Source organism: Oncorhynchus nerka, linkage group LG22 (assembly GCF_034236695.1).
Source record: "Oncorhynchus nerka isolate Pitt River linkage group LG22, Oner_Uvic_2.0, whole genome shotgun sequence".
Taxonomy (NCBI): Eukaryota; Metazoa; Chordata; class Actinopteri; order Salmoniformes; family Salmonidae; genus Oncorhynchus; species Oncorhynchus nerka.
The window spans coordinates 72026402-72045629 of record NC_088417.1 but is presented as its reverse complement, the minus strand read 5'-3'; the positions used below and the strand labels follow the sequence as shown (position 1 = coordinate 72045629).

Genomic DNA, 19228 nt, shown 5'->3' with positions numbered 1-19228 from the left:
ACAAATTATGTGACTTCTGAAGGTAATTGGTTGCACCAGATCTAATTTAGGGGCTTCATAGCAAAGGGGGTGAATACATATGCACGCACCACTTTTCTGTTTTTTTTTTAAAAACAAGTTATTTTTTTCACCAATCTGGACTATTTTGTGTATGTCCATTACATGAAATCCAAATAAAAATCTATTTAAATTACAGGTTATAATGCAGCAAAATAGGAAAAACGCCAAGTGGGATGAAAACTTTTGCAAGGCACTGTATCTTTGCTCTGCAACAAATGCAAAGTGTTGAAGACAGACAGTGTCTCTCCGACTTTGGCTTATTTGTGCAATGTGGAACAGCACTCTTGACAGGACACATGGGGAGGGATGCGACAGACTCTGTCAAACGCACCCCTAACCCATCCTCTCCTCTCTACCAACCTGCGCTATTCATCTCTCTGGTCTTTAACTCCAACAGGTAGGTGGAGGACTGGGCAACACCACACTGTGTGAAAAATAAAATCTAATTTACTGTATTTCACTTAAAAGGACCTGAATTGACATCACTCACATTAAACCATTTGGGGAAATAAAGTAATTGTACATCTAGAATTTGATAGGTAAACCTATCAAGAGAGTTTGAATTGTTGAATGACCTCCTCACCAAAAACCGTTCTGTGTCACAGCTCCACTTCTCCTTTTTGTACCTTACAGGCTGCTTATTCCTCCACATAATGTTGTATATATAGTGAATGTAACAATCATTTAAAGTACTAAAGTAATTTTGGGGGGTATCAGTACTTTACTATTTATGTTTTTGACAACTTTTACTTCACTAGATTCCTAAACAAAATTATGTACTTTTTACTCCATACATTTTCCCTGACACACAAAGTAGGCCTACTCTTTACATTTTGAATGCTTAGCAGGACAGGAAAATGGTCCAATTCACGCACTTACCAAGAGAACAGCCCTGGTCATCCCTACTGCCATTGACTGGTGGTCTCACTAAACACACATGCTTTGTTTGTAAATGATGTCTGGATTTTGGAGTGTGCCCCTGACTATCCGTAAATATAAAAACACATGTTGCTGTCTGTTTTGCTTAATATAATGAATTTGAAATTATTTATACTTTTATACTTAAGTATGTTCAAAATGTAATACTGTAATACTTTTAGACTTTTACTGAGTAGTATTTTATTGGGTGACTTTTACTGTCGGCATTTTTTTTTTAAGTATGAAGATTGGGTACTTTTTCCACCACTACAGATTAAATACATGATGATGACATTCACAGGGTGGTGAAGGTGATGATTGTATTCTGGTGACATAATCGATGTTTTGCTGCCGTTTAAGAAAAATATAAAATCTCGCTCTTTTGACCATACTAATCTCATGTAGGTTACACATGCGCTCTAGCCAAACGTGTGCAGATTAGCTATTTGTTAGCAGCAATTGTTAGCTAGAGCGCACGTTTGTGAGAAAACCATCAGTAGAGTCGGAAACCCCATTTAACCGCAAATGGTATTTGTATGTGCACAACGTCATCACGCACATGTTCTATCAATTTGATAGAAATACATCTCTGGTGGGAAAATGCGCATATTGTTTTTATGCGCAGTTTAGAATATTCGCATGAAAATCTGTCGCCAATTGGATGGAAACCTCGCTACAGACAGATTTTCACCCTCCCCTTTTTGGCAGTCACATGAACAGTTTTTACTGTCCCGTGACCAGCACATAACAAATAGCAAGTAACTAGATGAGTGTGCAAGTAGGTCAATGTTCATTGTAATAGGGAGATCATGTAGATTTGAATGAAAACTGGTCAGATTGCGGCATTATAATTTCTACCTTTTATGAGCTATTGGATCATTTATCTGTAGCCTATGCTAACTATAGCCAGTAGTTTTCTAATCTAGTTAGATCAACTAACAAAGCACAGTTGTGTATGCTTTTATATTACTTTGCGATAATTTGCAGAGATCATTCAGCTGTAAACTGAAATAACGGAGCAGTGGGCTACAGTAGGCAGCCAGATGCAGACGGTGAGTGTTTAACAACCGGAAGTGCGCGCGCTTATTCCCACTGACGGAGAATAGGTGAGTGGCTGTTTTCATCTGGCTATAGCTACAATAGCCATGATTGCAAAGTAAACAAAAATGTTATCATCAGTCAAACACCAAGTGTACGGAATTGCGAGTTTGAATTGTTGAATGACCTCACCAAAAACCGTTCCGTGTCACAGCTCCACTTCCCCTTTTTGGATACATGAAAGAAACGTAAACTCAACTCTTGTTAAATGATGTATGTTGATGTTGCATGATGTGTTGTAGTCAAGTGTTTTAACTCGCGCGTCTTTGAAGTATGCTATTTATTTTGAATGCCTGACTCTTTTTTTTTCTTCCTGGTGGATCGTAGTCTGAAGATGTTGTTTTTCCAATGTAAAACCCTCCCCCCTCCCGTTATTGTTTTGTTTGCAGAACCTACTATTTTTCGTAAATCTAAAGCTATCCTGTGTTTTCAGGAATCTGTCAAATTGTCAGTTTTGTTACCAACTTATTTTTATGATCTAATTTATACAAAGAATGTCAACATTTTAACAGGGTTACAAAAAAGGACGTCTAGACCATCTAAATATACAATAGGCTTCTCCCGAAGGCCATGTCTAATGAACACGCACCCCTCCTCGCCCATGGGGTGTGTGGTCTGTCTGTAGACACAGCAGTATGTGGCATGGGGGGGTCAGAGGGCACTGGGGAGGCCAGCACTCCTAATGCTGTACCCCGAAAACTCAACACATTCTTCGGGGTGATAGTGCCCACCGTCCTCTCCATGTTCAGCATAGTCCTCTTCCTCAGAACTGGTGAGTGCAGCATCGATGACAGACAATTACAAATATAGGCTGTGAATGTGGAATTATTCACCATGCAACATACAGTGATGCTTGTTGATGGTCAAGCTGCTGTTGGGTCCAAGCTATGATAGATCTTTTTAAGAAGGTGTATGTGTGAATGCATTAGTCTACTCTATTGTGTTCCTGTAACAATACTAATACTGTATAATGATGTTTCCCCATAGGGTTTGTGGTTGGTCATGCGGGGCTCTTGCAGGGTCTTGTGATGCTGCTTGTAGCCTACATCATTATCTCCCTCACCATCTTGTCCATCTGTGCTATTTCCACCAATGGTGCTGTGCAGGGAGGCGGGGCCTATTGTATCCTTAACTCTGGTTCTTTCACACCCCACAAAAAACATATACAGTGCCCTCAGTATTCATACCCCTTGACTTATTCCACATTTTGCTGTGTTACAGCCTGAATTCAAAATAGGTTCAATTGATTTTTTTGTCTCACTCATCAACACATAATACCCCGCAATGACAAAGTGAAAACATGTTTTTATAAATGTTTGCAAATTTATTAAAAATGAATTACAGAAATATGTAATTTACATACAGTACAAGTCAAAAGTTTGGACACACCGACTCATTCCAGGTTTTTTCTTTATTTTTACTACTTTCTACATTGTATAATAATAGTAAAGACATCAAAACAATGAAATAACACATGGAATCATGTAGTAACCAAAAAAGTGTTAAGCAAATCAAATATATTTGAGATTCTTCATTGATGACATATTTGCACACTCTTGACATTCTCTCAAACATTTTCATGAGGTAGTCACCTGGAATGCGTTTCAATTAACATGTGTTTCTTGTTAATTTGTGGAATTTCTTTCCATCTTAATGCGTTTAAGCCAATCAGTTGTGTTCTGACAAGGTAGGGGTGGTATACAGAAGATAGCCCTATTTGGTAAAAGACCATGTCCATATTATGGTAAGAACAGCTCAAATAAGCAAAGAGAAACAACAGTCTATCATTGCTTTAAGACAGTTCAGTAAATCTGGAAAATTTCAAAAACTTTGAAAGTTTCTTCAAGTGCAGTTTCAAAAATACATCAAGTGCTATGATGAAACTGGCTCTCATGAGGACCGCCACAGGAAAGGAAGACCCAGAGTTACCTCTGCTGCAGAGGATAAGTTAATTTGAGTTACCGGCCTAAGAAATTGCAGCCCAAATAAATGCTTCAGAGTTCTAGTAACAGACGCATCTCAACATCAACTGTTCAGAGGAGACTCCGTGAATCAGGCCTTCATGGTCGAATTGCTGCAAAGAAACAACAAAGAAACACGAGCAAAGGACATTAGACCGATGGAAATCTGTCCTTTGGTCTGATGAGTCCAAATTTGAGATTTGTGGCTCCAACCTCCGTGTCTTTGTGAGACGCAAAGTAGGTGAACGGATGATCTCCACATGTGTGGTTCCCAATGTGAAGCATGGAGGAGGAGGTGTGATGGTGTGGGTGTGCTTTGCTGGTGACACTGTCTATGGTTTATTTACAATTCAAGGCACACTTAACCAGCATGGCTACAACGGCATTCTGCAGTGATACGCCATCCCATCTGGTTTGGTCTTATTGGAACTATCATTTGTTTTTCAACAGGACAATGACCCAACACACCTCCAGGCTGTGTAAGGGCTATTTGACCAAGAAGGAGAGAGATGGAGTGCTTCATCTGATGACCTGGCCTCCACAATCACCTGACCTCAACCCAATTGAGATGGTTTAGTTAATATACCTGCATACAAACATGGTCTCTTTTTTGTTTTCTGAGTAAGGCAGCTCCAACATGCAGGTGTTTCAGCCTAGCTCAGTGCTTTCTGTGGTGGTGGGGCAAGCCAGCAGAAAATACGGAGCGTTGAGCCGCAATCATTAGCCAGCTTTTCACAGTGGAGTGGCTGTGTTGTCCCAAATCAAGGATTAAGGGTATATTTTCCTATTATAAACATTCAACATTGGCCATGCTGTCAATGAAGCATGATTTGTGATGCGCTCAAAACAACTGTTAACTCGGAATTGCAAAGTTTGACTTTAGTGAGTTCAAGACAACTGGGACTCGGGGGAAAAACGAGCTACAACTGGGAAAATATGTTTTGATTTTTCATCCAACTAGGAATTGTAAATCGGAACCCGGGCTTCTTTCTAGAGCTACGACCTGAAGATCATTGACATCATCATGGTTCAACTTTTTTTCTCAGAGTTCCAAGTTGTCTTGAAAGCACCATAAATCCAGAGAATGCCTGACTTTGATGACAAAATTTGCCCACGATGGACTGCCACACCACCTTCCTTTTCAAGTGAGCACAGCACAACAAGTTGAGTCCAAAAATGTCTTGTATGCTGCTGCAAAAATGATGTAATATGTCAGGGATATATGTATACTGTAGTTAAGAAAGTAATACAAAGTGTATGTTGTGTAGTAAACTGTTCGTATCCCTTGTGCCTCAACCTAATAATTTGGTCTATTTTCACCTCTTCATTTCACCTACTGTTCTGACTTGGTGGTGTACATGTAGCCTATAACCTTTTTGTTAGAAATGTCCTCATCGAATATTGTAATAGCTTTCATTGTCTGCTTATATTCCACCTTTATTTATCCTACGGTTCTGACTTGGTGTACAGGGAGAACACTGTAAGAACGGCCCATGTTCTGAATTCTGTCACTGTACATTTCAAAAGTGCTGAACAAATAGTTATATTGACTACGTCCGTCCTAACTCGCTCATTGTCTTAATCGAAATTACGGATTGCTTCTTATCTGCTTGTTGTCCCCTGCTGACATAGTTTGTACATCTCAATTGTCAGTAGAAACCACGTTTGTTTATTAAGAAAGTCGGCTATATTAGCTATGTTTTTTTTAAAGGCAATAAATGAGGCTGAATGAACTGTTTTTCTGCCTGACAAGGCTCCGCTCATAGCCAGGTCTATCAAATCAAATAAAATGTTATTGGTCATATGCACATGGTTAGCAGATGTTATTGCGGGTGTAGCAAAATGCTTATGCTTCTAGATCCGACAATGCAGCAGTATCTAACAGGTAATATCTAACAATTCCACAACAAAACCTAATACACACAATCTAGTAAATGAATGGGATAAGAATATATAGGTATAAAATATATGGATGAGCAGTGACAGAGCGGCTAAGATGCAATAGATAGTAAAGAAAGGATAGTGAAGAATACAGTACATTATATACATATTAGATGAGTAATGTTAGATATGTAAACATTATTAAAGTGACTAGTATTCCATTTATTAAAGTGGCCAATTATATCAAGTCTGTAGGTAGGCAGCCGCCTCTCTGTGCTAGTGATGGCTGTCTAACAATCTGATGGTCTTGCAATAGAAGCTGATTTTCAGCTTTGATGCATCTGTACTGACCTCTCTGGATGGAAGCGGGGGGAACAGGCAGTGGCTCGGGGGGTTATTGTCCTTGATGATCTTTTTGCCTTCCTGTGACATCAGGTGTTGTAGGTGTCCTGGAGGGTGGGTAGTTTGCCCCCGGTGATGCGTTGTGCGGACAGCACAACCCTCTGGAGAGCCTTGAGGTTGTGGGCGGTGCAGTTGCCATACCAGGCGGTGATACAGCCCGACAGGATGCTCTCAATTGTGCACCTGTAAAAGTTAGTGAGGTTTTTTTTGTGACAAGCCACATTTTTCAGCCTCCTGAGGTTGAAGAGGCGCTGTCCCACAAAATGTTTGTCTTGCACCACCAAGATTTACATGCCATGATTTACACGCCACTGGAGATGGGTAATGCAAAATATGTAAACATTATTAATCTCTCTGGTACAAGCTAGCGTCCCACCTTGACAACAGCCAGTGAAATTGCAGGGCGCCAAATTCAAAACAACAGAAATCCCACAATTAAAATTCCTCAAACATATACAAGTATTATACACCTTCTTAAAGATACACTTCTTGTAAATGCAACCTCTGTCAGATTTCAAAAAGGCTTTACTGCGAAAGTACACTTTGCGATTATGTTAGTTCAGCACCTAGCCATAGAAACCCATACAGCCATTTTCCAGCCAATGAGAGGGCTCACAAGTCAGCAATAGTATTAAAATTAATCACTTACCTTTGATGGTCTTCATCTGGTGGCATTCCCAGGTCTCCATGTTAGACAAATGTTTAATAATGTCCCTCTTTATGACTTAAAAACGTCCTTTTTGTTCGCACGTTTTGTCCAGTAATCTGAATGCTCAAGGCACGTGCACTAAGTCCAGATAAAACGTTTTTAAAAAGTACAATAAAAGTTAGTAGAAGCATGCCAAACGATGTTTAAACTCAACCCTCCGGTTGTTTTTCTCATAAATAATAAATAATATTTCAACCGGACAAAAGCTTCATCAATAGAAAAAGAGAAACAAGAAAGGTGCGTTCCTGATCAGGCGCATGGTTGATATCTGGAAATTTCCACTGGCCACTGATTGAAAGTGCTGTATCTCCCTAATTTTTCAGTGTAAAAGCCTGAAACAATGCCTAAAGACTGGGCAGATGTAGAAGAAGCCATAGAGCTCGTGAACTCTTTGTATGAATAGGCTTTCAATGGAAAAACAGCCTTTCAAAATAATAGTACTCCCTGGTTGGATTTTCCTTGGGTTTTCGCCTGCCATATCAGTTTTGTTATACTCGCAGACATTATTTTAACAGTTTTGCTAACTTTAGAGTGTTTTCTATCCAAATCTACTAATTATATACATATCCTATTTTTCTGGGCCTGAGTAGCAGGCAGTTTAATTTGGGCACGCTTTTCATCCAACATTCCGAATGCTGCCCCCTACTCTAGTGAAGTTAAAATGACGAGTGTTCAATTATTAAAGTGGCCAGTGATTCCAAGTCTATGTATATAGGGCAGCAGCCTCGAATGTGCTAGTGGTGGCTATGCAACAGTCTGATGGCCTTGAGCTAGAAGCTGTTTTTCAGTCTCTCGGTCCCAGCTTTGATGCACCTGTACTGACCTTTCCTTTTGGATTATAGCGGCGTGAACAGACAGTGGCTCGGGTGGTTGTTGTCTTTGATGATCTTTTTGACCTTCCTGTGATATTGGGTGCTGTAGGTGTCCTGGAGGGCAGGTAGTTTGCTCCCGGTGATGTATTGGGCAGACAGCACCACCCTCTGGAGAGCCCTGCGGTTGCGGGCGGTGCAGCTGCCGTAGTAGGCGGTGATACAGCCCGACAGGATGCTCGCAATTGTGCATCTGTAAAAGTCGGAGGTTTTTAGGTGCCAAGCTGTTGCACCTTTTTCACCACACTGTCTGTGTGGGTGGACCATTTCAGTTTGTCAGTGATGTGTACGCCAAGGAATCCTTCCACCTTCTCCACTGCTGTCCCGACAATGTGGATAGGGGGGGTGCTCCCTCTGCTGTTTCCTGAAGTCCAAAATAACCTATCATTTGTTTTGTTGACCAAACCTCCTCCCTGTAGGCTGTCTCGTCATTGTTGGTAATCAAGCCTACTACTGTTGTCGTCTGCAAACTTGATTGAGTTGGAGGCGTGCGTGGCCACGCAATCATGGGTGAACAGGGACTACAGGAGGGGGCTAAGCACGCATCCTTGTTTTCTCCTACCTTCACCACCTGGGGGAGGCCTGTCAGGATGTCCAGGACCCAGTTGCACAGGCGGGGTTCAGACTCATGGCCTCAAGCTTAATGAGCTTGGAGGGTACTATGGTGTTGAATGCTGAGCTATAGTCAATGAACAGCATTCTTACATAGGTATTCCTTTTGTCCAGATGGGACAGGGCAGTGTGATTGCGATTGCATCGTCTGTGGATCTATTGGGGTGGTAAGCAAATTGAAGTGGGTCTAGGGTAGCAGGTAAGGTGATATGATCCGGGGCGATAGTCATTTAGTTCAGTTACCTTTTCTTTCTTGGGTACAGGAACAATGGTGGACATCTTGAAGCATGTGGGGACAGTAGACTGGGAAATGGAGAGATTGAATATGTTTGTAAAGATTCCAGCTAGTTGGTCTGCGCATGCTCTGACACGGCTAGGGATGTCATCTGGGCCGGCAGACTTGCGAGGGTTAACACGCTTAAATGTCTTACTCACGTCGGAGAAGGAGAGCCCACAGTCCTTGTTAGCGGGCCTCGTCGGTGGCACTGTTATCCTCAAAGCGGGCGACGGTGTTAACTTGTCCGGAAGCAAGAGTTCGGTGTCCCTTTGTAGTCCGTGATGGTCTGTAGACCCTGCCACATATGTTTCAGGTTTGAGCCATTGAAATTGCGACTCCACTTTGTCTCTATACTGACGTGTTGCCTGTTTGATTGCCTTACAGAGGGAATAACTGTTTGTATTCAGCCATATTCCCAGTCACCTTGCCATGGTTAAATATGATGGTTCGAGCTTTCAGTTTTGTGTGAATGCTGCAAACTCTCCACGGTTTCTGGTTGGGGTATGTTTTATTAGTCACAGTGGGTATAACATCTCGCAAACACTCCCTAATAAACTCAGTCACAGACTACCTGGAACATATCCCAGTCTGTGTGATCAAAACAATCTTGAAGCGTGGATTCCGATTGGTCAGACCAGCGTTGAATAGTCCTTAGCATGGGTACTTCCTGTTTTGAGTTTCTACCTATAGTAAGTGAGGAGCAAAATGGAGTCGTGATCAGATTTGCTGAAAGGAGGGCCTTGTAGGCATCCCGGAAGTTGGAGTAGCAGTGGTTGCTTGTTTGAGCAGTGCGTGTACTACAGTCAATGTTTTGATAGAACTTCGGCAGGCTTTTTCTCAAATTTGCTTTGTTAAAATCCCCAGCTACAATAAATGCGGGCTCAGGATATGGTTTCCAGTTTGCATAAAATACAGTGAAGTTCTTTGAGGGCCTTTGTGGTATCGGCTTGAGGGGGTTATACACGGCTGTGAATATAACTGAAGAGAATTCTCTTGGGCGATAATACTGTCGGCATTTGATTGTGAAGTATTCTAGGTTGGGTTAACAAAATGACTTGTGTTTCAGTATGTTATCACAATCACACCATGAGTAGTTCTTCTTGAAACATATACCCCCGCCCTTCTTCTTCCTGGAGAGATATTTATTCCTGTCTGCGCAATGAATTGTGAACCCAACTGGCTGAACGGACTCAGACAGTATATCCCGAGAGAGTCATGTTTTCGTGAAAAAGAGTATGTTACAATCCCTTATGTCTCTCTGGAAAGAAATCCTCTCCCTGAGCTCTTTATTATCCAGACTGAACATTAGCGGGTAATATACTCGGAAGCGGTGGGTGGTGTGTGCGCCTCCTTAGTCGGACTAGAAGACCACTCCGAGTACCTATCCTCCTCCAGCGGTGTTTTGGATCGGCCTCTGGAATCAGTTCAATTGCCCTGGGGGCTATGAACAGAGTATCCGATTTGGGAATGTCGTATTCCTGGTCGCAATTCTGGTAGTGCTGGTGAGTTACCGCCGCTCTGATATCCAATAGTTCTTCCCGGCTGTATGCAATAACACCAAAATATATCTGGGCTAATAATGTAAGAAATAACACAGAAAAGTATTTAGATTTTTGTATAAGCGCTAGAAGCACGGCAGCCCTCTGGTCTTTGTGGTTGAATCTGTGTTTGAAATTCACTACTCGACAGAGGGACCTTACAATTATCTGTATGTGTGGGGTACAGAGATGAGGCAGTCATAAAAAAATTACGTTAAACACTTGTTGCACACAGTCCATGCAACTTATTTTGTTAAGCTAATTTTTACTCCTGAACTGCTCTAACAAAGGGGTTGAATACTTATTGACTCAAGACATTTCAGCTTTTCAGTTTTTATTAATTTGTAAACATTTCTAAAAAACAATTTCACTTTGACATTATGGGGTATTGTGTGTAGCCAGTGACGACAAAAATCTCAATATAATCCATTTTAAATTCAGGCTGTAACACAACAATGTCGAAAAAGTAAAGAGGTGTGAATACTTTCTGAAGGTATTGTATTTTGCAAATGTGTATTGGTCTGAAGTATGAGTGAAGTTTTTAAAAGTCCTTACTAGTCAAACTTGATGCCACATTATTTTATAGACAATTCTAGCCCTTATATCTCTAACGGGAAATTTCATCAATTTTCAACCCCATATTCATCATGTCCAGAACCACCCTAACATCATCATAGTGCCAGTGGGTGTTTACGTTTTGTAGTCAAAAAGATAGAAGATAAGTGTTTTGGATTACAGAATCTGAATACACTGATGACAACAGCTGGTGTGCATCATGTGATTTAACCAGCTGAGCAGAGTGACTTTGCTAACCTTTATTAATGAAGCACACCAGATCAGTAATATTTAACCCCTTGACCTAATGTCTGCCAGTCATGATCAGTCGATCGTTGGGCCCAGAGTTTGGTGGAAGCATTGGCCTCATGTTCTTCCTTGCCAAGGTGTGCGCGTGTGGAGTGTATGTGCTTGGTCTGGTAGAGGCCATACTTGACATATTTGGTCAGGATCCAGGTTAGTCTTGACATTCTATAATTACTAGTTTAAGCCCTAATACTTAGAATTCCAAGCATGCATGCCAAGATTTTGTACTTCTGCTGAAAACAAATACTATATAATATTTCTTAGAATGTTGGTGCCACATGCATTCAAATGAGTCATTCCACCCAGTGTTTTATCTTGTCCTCTTTGTCCACCTCCCACTCTAGCGTCCTCCTCTGCATTGCGGGTGCTTCCCCAGGGATACTGGTACACAGTGCTGTACTCTTCCATAGTTCTCCTGCTGGTTCTGTTGGTGTGCCTAGTGGGCGCCCACATCTTCGCCCGCACCTCCTTTCTCATCCTGCTGGTGGTGACCATCTCCTTGCTGTCCATCTACATCAGCCCCCTGGCGCTGACCACGCCCCTGAACTTCCTCATCTCCCACCAGGGCCCTGGCAACCATACCCTCACCTACAATGCCAGCTACACAGGCTTCAACGGCACAACACTGAGGGACAACCTGGGCTGTGAGTACTGTCTGGCTGGGGTCATATTTCAGATGCATTATAGGCATAGTAAGTCTTGATGGGGAGGTGAAACTGTACATGTATAGAGTTGTTAGTTTTATGGTTTGAAAGAGAGCTGTTATAGCAACAGTGTTCTTCCTCTTTTTCCTCTTCAGCGAGCTACACTGTGGACTATAGCACCGGTAAAGTAATGTCATTCGCTTCCGTGTTCGCTGTCATGTTCACCAGCTGTACCGGAATCATGGCCGGAGCCAACATGTCAGGTACTCTCCACACGCATCATATACCCCCCCCCCCCCCCCCCTCTTTGCCCTCAGAACAGCCTCAATTCGTTAGGGCATAGACTCTACAAGGTGTCTAAAGCATTCCACAGGGATGCAGGCCTATGTTGACTCCAATGCTTCCCACAAGTTGTCAAGTTGGCAGGATGTCCTTTGGGTGGTGGACCATTCTTGATACAGACGGGAAACTGTTGAGGGTGAAACCCAGCAGTGTTGCAGTTCTTGACACAAACTGGTGCACCTGGCACCTACTATCATACCCTGTTCAAAGGCGCTTACATCTTTTGTCTTTCCCATTCACCCTCTGAATGGCACACATACACAACCTTGAAAGTCAATCTTTAAGCTGTCCCCTTCCCTTCATCTACACTGATTTAAGTGGATTTAACAAGTGACCTCAATAATGGATCATAGCTTTCACCTGGATTAACCTGGTCAGTCTGTCATGGAAAGAGCAGTTCTTAAAGTTGTGTATACTCAGTGTAGCTGTTACTTTACCTGTGCCATATGCATTCTGACTAAAGATAATGGAATATTTTAGCTCCGTTAGTTAACATCTTATTAAGCTTCACATACAGACTCAAACTTGACATGTTCAACTATCTTTCCCTTAATCTGTTCTCTGTAGGAGAGCTGAAGAACCCCAGTGCTGCCATTCCCAAAGGCACCATTATTGCAGTCCTCTACACCTGCATAGTCTATGTCCTGCTCTTCATCCTGGCCAGCTCCACATGTGAAAGGTCTGAATGGATGAGGCTGGGAGTGGTGGGAACTCTGTCATCCCTAATTTGCTCATAATTGACTGCCTGACTATTCATCATACTGTAGCTACTATATACTTTAAAATAGTTAACTAATTACCGTATTTTGTTTAGGACCCTGTTGGTTCAGGATTACGGGTTCTTCCAGCGTATAAACATCTGGCCGCCATTTGTAACCATTGGGATCTACTGTTCCGCCCTATCAGCAGCCATGTGCTCTCTGATTGGGGCGTCCCGGATCCTCCATGCCCTTGCACTGGACCAGCTGTTTGGTAAGGATGTTGTTGAAATTGTTTCGCAAAGAGTAACAGAGTAAAGGACATAGAATAAGGAGCATAATGGTGATGTAATGTTGATGTTACCCATAGGTTTTCCATTGGCTCCTGCTGCTATCACTTCCAGCTCTGGTAACCCATGGGTGGCAGTGCTGTACACCTGGGGGTTGGCACAGGTGATGAGAGGACATGGGTGTATTGTATTGAGCTGTGGAGTGCTACTTTTGGCATTTTAAACAGGCTCTGAGACAGTGTCTTTGGTGTGACTGTGTTGCAGTGTGTGGTGTTTGCAGGCCAACTTAATGCAATAGCTGGCCTTGTGACAGTGTTCTACCTGCTGGCCTATGCTGCTGTCGACTTGGCCTGTCTGGCTCTGGAATGGGCATCGGCCCCCAACTTCAGGTAATCAGATCCTAGTATCATGCTGTACAATCTGATAAAAAAAAGAAGACAATGACCTTGCGCTGATGTTCCTCTTTTTGTGTTTGGATGTCGTTGTCCTTAGTGAAGTAGGGTTTATCTGGAATTCTTTTGACCATCATTGTCCAGTCTAGTTTTTACCTGTCTTTCACCTTTCCCTGGTTTCCCTTGCCATTCTATCTCCCCAGGCCCACCTTCCAGGTGTTCTCCTGGCACACATGTCTGCTGGGCATTCTGAGCTGTCTGGTGATGATGTTTGTCATTAATCCTGTCTACTCTTCAGCCAGCATCATCCTCCTCTTGCTGCTGTTGCTCTTCCTGCACTACAGATCACCCACCAGCAGCTGGGGATACATCAGCCAGGCTCTCATCTTCCATCAGGTACCCACACATGGAGACGTGCGCACACACACCACACGCATATACTTGTACCAAAGCAAACATGCGCTCATGGGCCAGTTCCTGGGTCATGTTCAGCAGGGAGGAAACATTTTGAAACGGTGAAGAACTATCTGAAGGTGTTCAGTTTAGAAAACAGATGTAGGTTTTCTGATGCAAAATATTTTGCTATGGTGTTCCCAACTAAACAGGACCCTGTGGTGTGTCACCGCTGTCATTCTTGGTGCTTTGAATCTACTTTCCCCCATTCCCCCTCTCCTGTAGGTGCGTAAGTATCTGCTGATGCTGGACGTGAGGAAGGACCATGTGAAGTTCTGGAGGCCCCAGGTGTTGTTGATGGTGGCCAACCCTCGCTCCTCCTGCCAGCTCATCAACTTTGTCAATCAGCTGAAGAAGGGCGGCCTGTTTGTGCTGGGACACGTGAAGCTGGGAGATCTGGGTAACATTATAGGGACGGTGACTGGGGTTCTGGTACCAGTGGTATCATATGGTTCTTACAATAAATGCTTGTCATTTTTATGACTGCATGAAACCTAAAGCTTCCACTATTTGATTACAAAAGGAGTAATCGGAGTGTGATATTTCTGGGGTCCAAAATGATTGACACCCTTGCTAAAAGATGTGCAACACATACTGTATAAAATAAATAGTTCAAATACTGAGCTATATTGTATGCTCCCAAAAATTATCCTATACTAATGCTAAGAGCTGCTCTATTTTTATGTTATCCAACCAATGTAAACACCTGGAGTTTGCTAAATGACATTGGCACTTGGATTGGAAATGGTCAGATGACATAAACATCTAGCTTTTAGGCCATGCACACTAGTGGTGGGTTTGGCTTCATAATAAGAATGCATAAGCAGAAAAGAAACCCATATCTACTTTAAAATGTGGTTGTGGGGCCCTTGTTAAGGTCAATGGCATCATAAACTTTACCCAGTACCAGGACAGAGGCTGAACCTTGACCGCTTGCGGATCTTCCAGCACGACAGTAACCCAGAGCACACAACAGTACCTACAAAGAAATTGTTAATTGACCACAAAATCAACATTTTGCCATGGTCTTTTCAGTCGCCAGACTTGAAACCCATTGGAAACCTGTGGTTTGAATTGAAGAGGGGAGTCCATAAGCACAGACGAAGGATAACAATGATCTGGAAGGATTCTGTATGGAGGAATGGTCTAAGATCCCTTCTAAAGTGTTCTCCAACTCATAAAACATTTTGAGAAAAGGCTCATTGAAAAGGTCACAAGGTCAGGCATTGAAAAAAGTGGTGTCAATCATATTAACCCCTACCATCTGAGCAATTGCATTAGTTTAAAATGCTATAATTTACCAATTTTCTGGGGAGCTGTTGAATTTATTATGGATTTATTATGGATAAATGAATAAAAAGAGCATAAAATGTAAACTGAGTATACCAAATATTAGGAACTCCTTTTGCCCTCAGAACAGCCTCAATTCGTCAGGGCATGGATTCTACAAGGTGTCGAAAATGTTCCACAGGGATGCTGCCCCATGTTGACTCCAATGCTTCCCACAGTTGTGTCAAATTTGCTGATGTCCTTTGGGTGGTGGACCATTCTTCATACACACAGTTGAGCATCAAAAATCCAGCAGCATTTCAGTCCTTGAAACAAACCGGTGCGCCTGGCACCTACTATCATACCCTGTTCAAAGGCACTTAAATCTTTTATCATGCCCATTCACCCTCTGAATGGCACACATACACAATCCATGTCTCAATTGTCTTGAGGTTTAAAAATCCTTATTTAACCTATCTCCCCTTCATCTACAATGATTTGAATGGAATTTAACAAGTTTTTATACCTTTAGTTCAACGAGGAACACAGACTGAGACCAAGGTCTCTTTTACAGCTGGGCCCTGTGTATACATGTTTACACATACAGTTTAGGTACAATGATTAAGAAACTAAACAAGACAAACAGATTATTACATTTACACACAGGTTATTCCCCTAACAGCATAAGAACTTGTCTTACCTGAAACAGTTACAAGCAATACAAAAATAAAAATCCTCCAATAAATATTTGAAATGGGCAAGGAGGACAAGAGTCTCAAGTTTAACTTTAGTCTGCAGGCTATTCCATGGGCAAGGAGCAGGAAAAGGCAGCCATACCCAACTCTGTGGAAATCCCATGGGTCTCAAGTTTAACTTTAGTCTGCAGGCTATTTCATGGGCAAGGAGCAGGAAAAGGCAGCCATACCCAACTCTGTGGAAATCCCATGGGTCTCAAGTTTAACTTTAGTCTGCAGGCTATTCCATGGGCAAGGAGCAGGAAAAGGCAGCCATACCCAACTCTGTGGAAATCCCATGGGTCTCAAGTATAATCCATGCTTGAGACCTGGTTTTAGGAATTTTAATTCTAATATTGATGAGTGATTTATAAATAAGGTAGTTTATTCAGAAGTGCTTTATAGAAAAACACGAGAGCATGTTGTTCTCATCTCACGGACAGCGAAGTCCAACCCACATTTTTATATAGAACACAGTGGTGAGTACTGTAGCTAGCACCCGTAATAAACCTAAGTGCGCAATGATAAGTAGCATCCAGCGATTTAAGTGTTGATGCCGTAGAATGCATGTAAATAATATCCCCATAATCTATAACAGACATAAAAGTAGCTTGCACAATTTGTCTTCTATTTATAGAGGACAAACATGTCCTGTTTCTATAGAGGAAGCCTAGCTTGATTTTTTTAGCCGTTTACAAAGTTCATCAATATGCATTTTAAAAGACAGTTTATCATCCAACCATATCCCTAAGTATTTATATGCAGAGACCCGATTAATTCGAAAACCACCTAAGCTTGTAAGTGCAAGTGTATTTTCAACCAACTTTCTTCACCTAATAAAAATCATAAAATGTGTTTTGTTTGCATTTAAAACAAGTTTCAGCTGTATAAATGACCCTTGTAATATCTTAAAATCTGTCTCCAATAGTGACATCAATAAGGGATCATAGTTTTCACCTGGATTTACCTGGTCAGTCTATGTCATGGAAAGAGGTGTTTTGTATACTCAGTGTAGGAATATGAATTATTTGTTTTATTCAGTCATTTTTGCTCATCTTTATCAAGTGTGTCAATCATTTCAGACCCCATAGAAAATTTAAGGGAAACTAGTTTGGCTCTGCTCTCGTTTGGGAATCCAGGCATTCCAGCCTCTCTTCTGTTTCAGACACCCTGCCCTCTGACCCTGTCCAGCAGCAGTATAACTTCTGGTTGAGTCTGGTGGATAAGCTGGGGGTGAAGGCCTTTGTGGACCTGACTCTGTCCTCCTCTGTGAGGCAGGGCACACAGCATCTGCTGCGCATCACTGGCCTGGGTGAGTCACACAACCTCCTATTTACCATTCTGGATCATTGTTTGTTGTTTTCCTCCTCTTCACACACAACTGTGTCGTAAAGAGCAATGACTTACTGCATTAAAAATAATATTACTACTTTGGAAAATGGAACATAAAACAGTTTAACCTGTCAAGCAATGTACTCTTTAATCCATTTGATTATCCTCCTCCACTCTTTACCTCTTCAAGGCGGCATGAAGCCCAACACTCTGGTCTTGGGGTTCTACGACAGTTGCACCCCTGAGGACTACTTCCTCCAAGACCCTGCCTTCTATGAGTCAGAAGAGGCCGGAGGGGATGATTTTGGTGTAGATCTGCCCTCTCTGCAAGCCCACTTCCCTCCAGTCCGCCATGTGGAGAGCCCACGCTGGCTCACGCCAGAGGAGTATGTGGGAATCATCTCTGATGCCATCAAGATGAGTAAGAACGTGTGTCTGGGCCGCTACTTCTTCCAGCTGCAGGGGGAGAGCATGGGGACCAAGATGGACGGGGCTGAGAGGATCATCGACGTGTGGCCCCTCAACCTGCTGCGTCCGGGCAGCACCTCAGCAGCCTCTGTTGACGTGTGCAGCCTTTTCCTGCTGCAGATGGCGTGTGTCCTCAACATGGCCAGCAGATGGCGCCATGCCAGAATGAGAATATTTCTGTGTGTGGAGGCAGAGTCAAGCGACCAGGGCTGGGTGGTTAAAGAGGAGACCTTCCGGGAGCTGTTGAGGAAGCTGAGGATCAGGGCCTCCATCAAGATAGTGCCTTGGGACTCTGTGGTGCAGCTGTACGGACAGAAACAGACACAGGACACAGAGCTGGGGGAGCTGGGCCTGACGAGGCCGGCCCCAGCCCTCTCAGAGGACTTCTTGTCTGCAGTCAACTGCCTGCTGATGGAGCACAGTGCTCAGGCTGCTGTCCGCTTCCTGTATTTACCACGCCCCCCTACTCACTCTGGCCAATCACAACAATACCTTAGTCAGTTGGAAGCTGTGACTCATGGTTTAGGCCCAACCCTCTTGATTCATGGTCTCACCCCAGTCACGTGCACTGAACTTTGAGTGTGTCACTGTGTTTATGGGATCAATATGTCATGTAGCTAACTCAATCCTGAACATAATAGAAAGGGCAGTCTGTTGAATGCTTAACATATGAGGTACATGATGTATGTGTTAGTTAGACAATAAACACATAGGCATGCTACACAACAGGACCTATTAGTATAGCTCTGTTCTGTAGGCACATAGTTTCACATCTTGTAATGTAACTCATTTACACATCTACTAATTTCATTAATAAACACATTCGGCACCTAGTCAGTCACAGTAAAAAAAATCCTTCTTTAAGCTGTCTCCTCCCTTTCATCTACACGGATTTAAATGGATTTAACAAGTGACCTCAATAAGGGATCATAGCTTTCACCTGGATTCACCTGGTTAGTCTGACATGGTTTGTACACTGTGTATATTTATTTGTTCATACTGTAATTTAATGGAGTAGAAGAAAAGTTGAGTTCCAACTCTGGATTCTGAAATGGAGGAAAGGCTACATATGTTTACTCGCTATGAAAACTAGAATTTTGTGTTCTTTTATTTGATGTTGAACACATTCTCTTTCCATTGACCCCTTTTCCCAGCATATTCCTCTTCAGATTGTGACCCAGTTTGGGAGAGCTCACGACTGTCTGGACCACATGAGCTCTTAGGATTTTAGGTCATTCATTAATTGGTCATGCTTGAAATGCTGCTTTTCTGGACTATTATCTGGTCCATGATGGAACATGAGTTCAACGTTCCTGACCCCGCTCCTAACTAGATGAGTCCCTAATGCTTGACAATATTATGTAATGTTACACAACCACCAAGGCACTAACAGGCAGATTAAATATCAACTGCTAATTTA

General features: G+C 42.5%; 1 protein-coding gene across 3 annotated transcripts; it reads left to right on the top strand.

Annotated features, from left to right (window-relative positions):
* Positions 1 to 1713: 1713 nt before the first annotated feature.
* Positions 1714 to 19228, top strand: LOC115105620 (solute carrier family 12 member 9-like). 3 transcript variants are annotated; one of them, XM_029627848.2, is made up of 14 exons: positions 1714 to 2030; positions 2589 to 2848; positions 3064 to 3198; positions 11199 to 11336; positions 11531 to 11830; positions 11986 to 12093; positions 12740 to 12851; positions 12987 to 13144; positions 13241 to 13323; positions 13425 to 13549; positions 13756 to 13948; positions 14231 to 14405; positions 17174 to 17320; positions 17531 to 19228. In XM_029627848.2, the coding sequence occupies exons 2-14, from the start codon at positions 2647 to 2649 to the stop codon at positions 18385 to 18387; spliced, it is 2733 nt and encodes a 910-aa protein (XP_029483708.1). In that variant the 5' UTR covers positions 1714 to 2030; positions 2589 to 2646; the 3' UTR covers positions 18388 to 19228. The 3 variants fall into 3 exon arrangements, with proteins under 3 accessions (XP_029483708.1, XP_029483707.1, XP_029483706.1); XM_029627847.2 differs by having other exon boundaries at positions 1714 to 2084; XM_029627846.2 differs by having other exon boundaries at positions 1714 to 2848.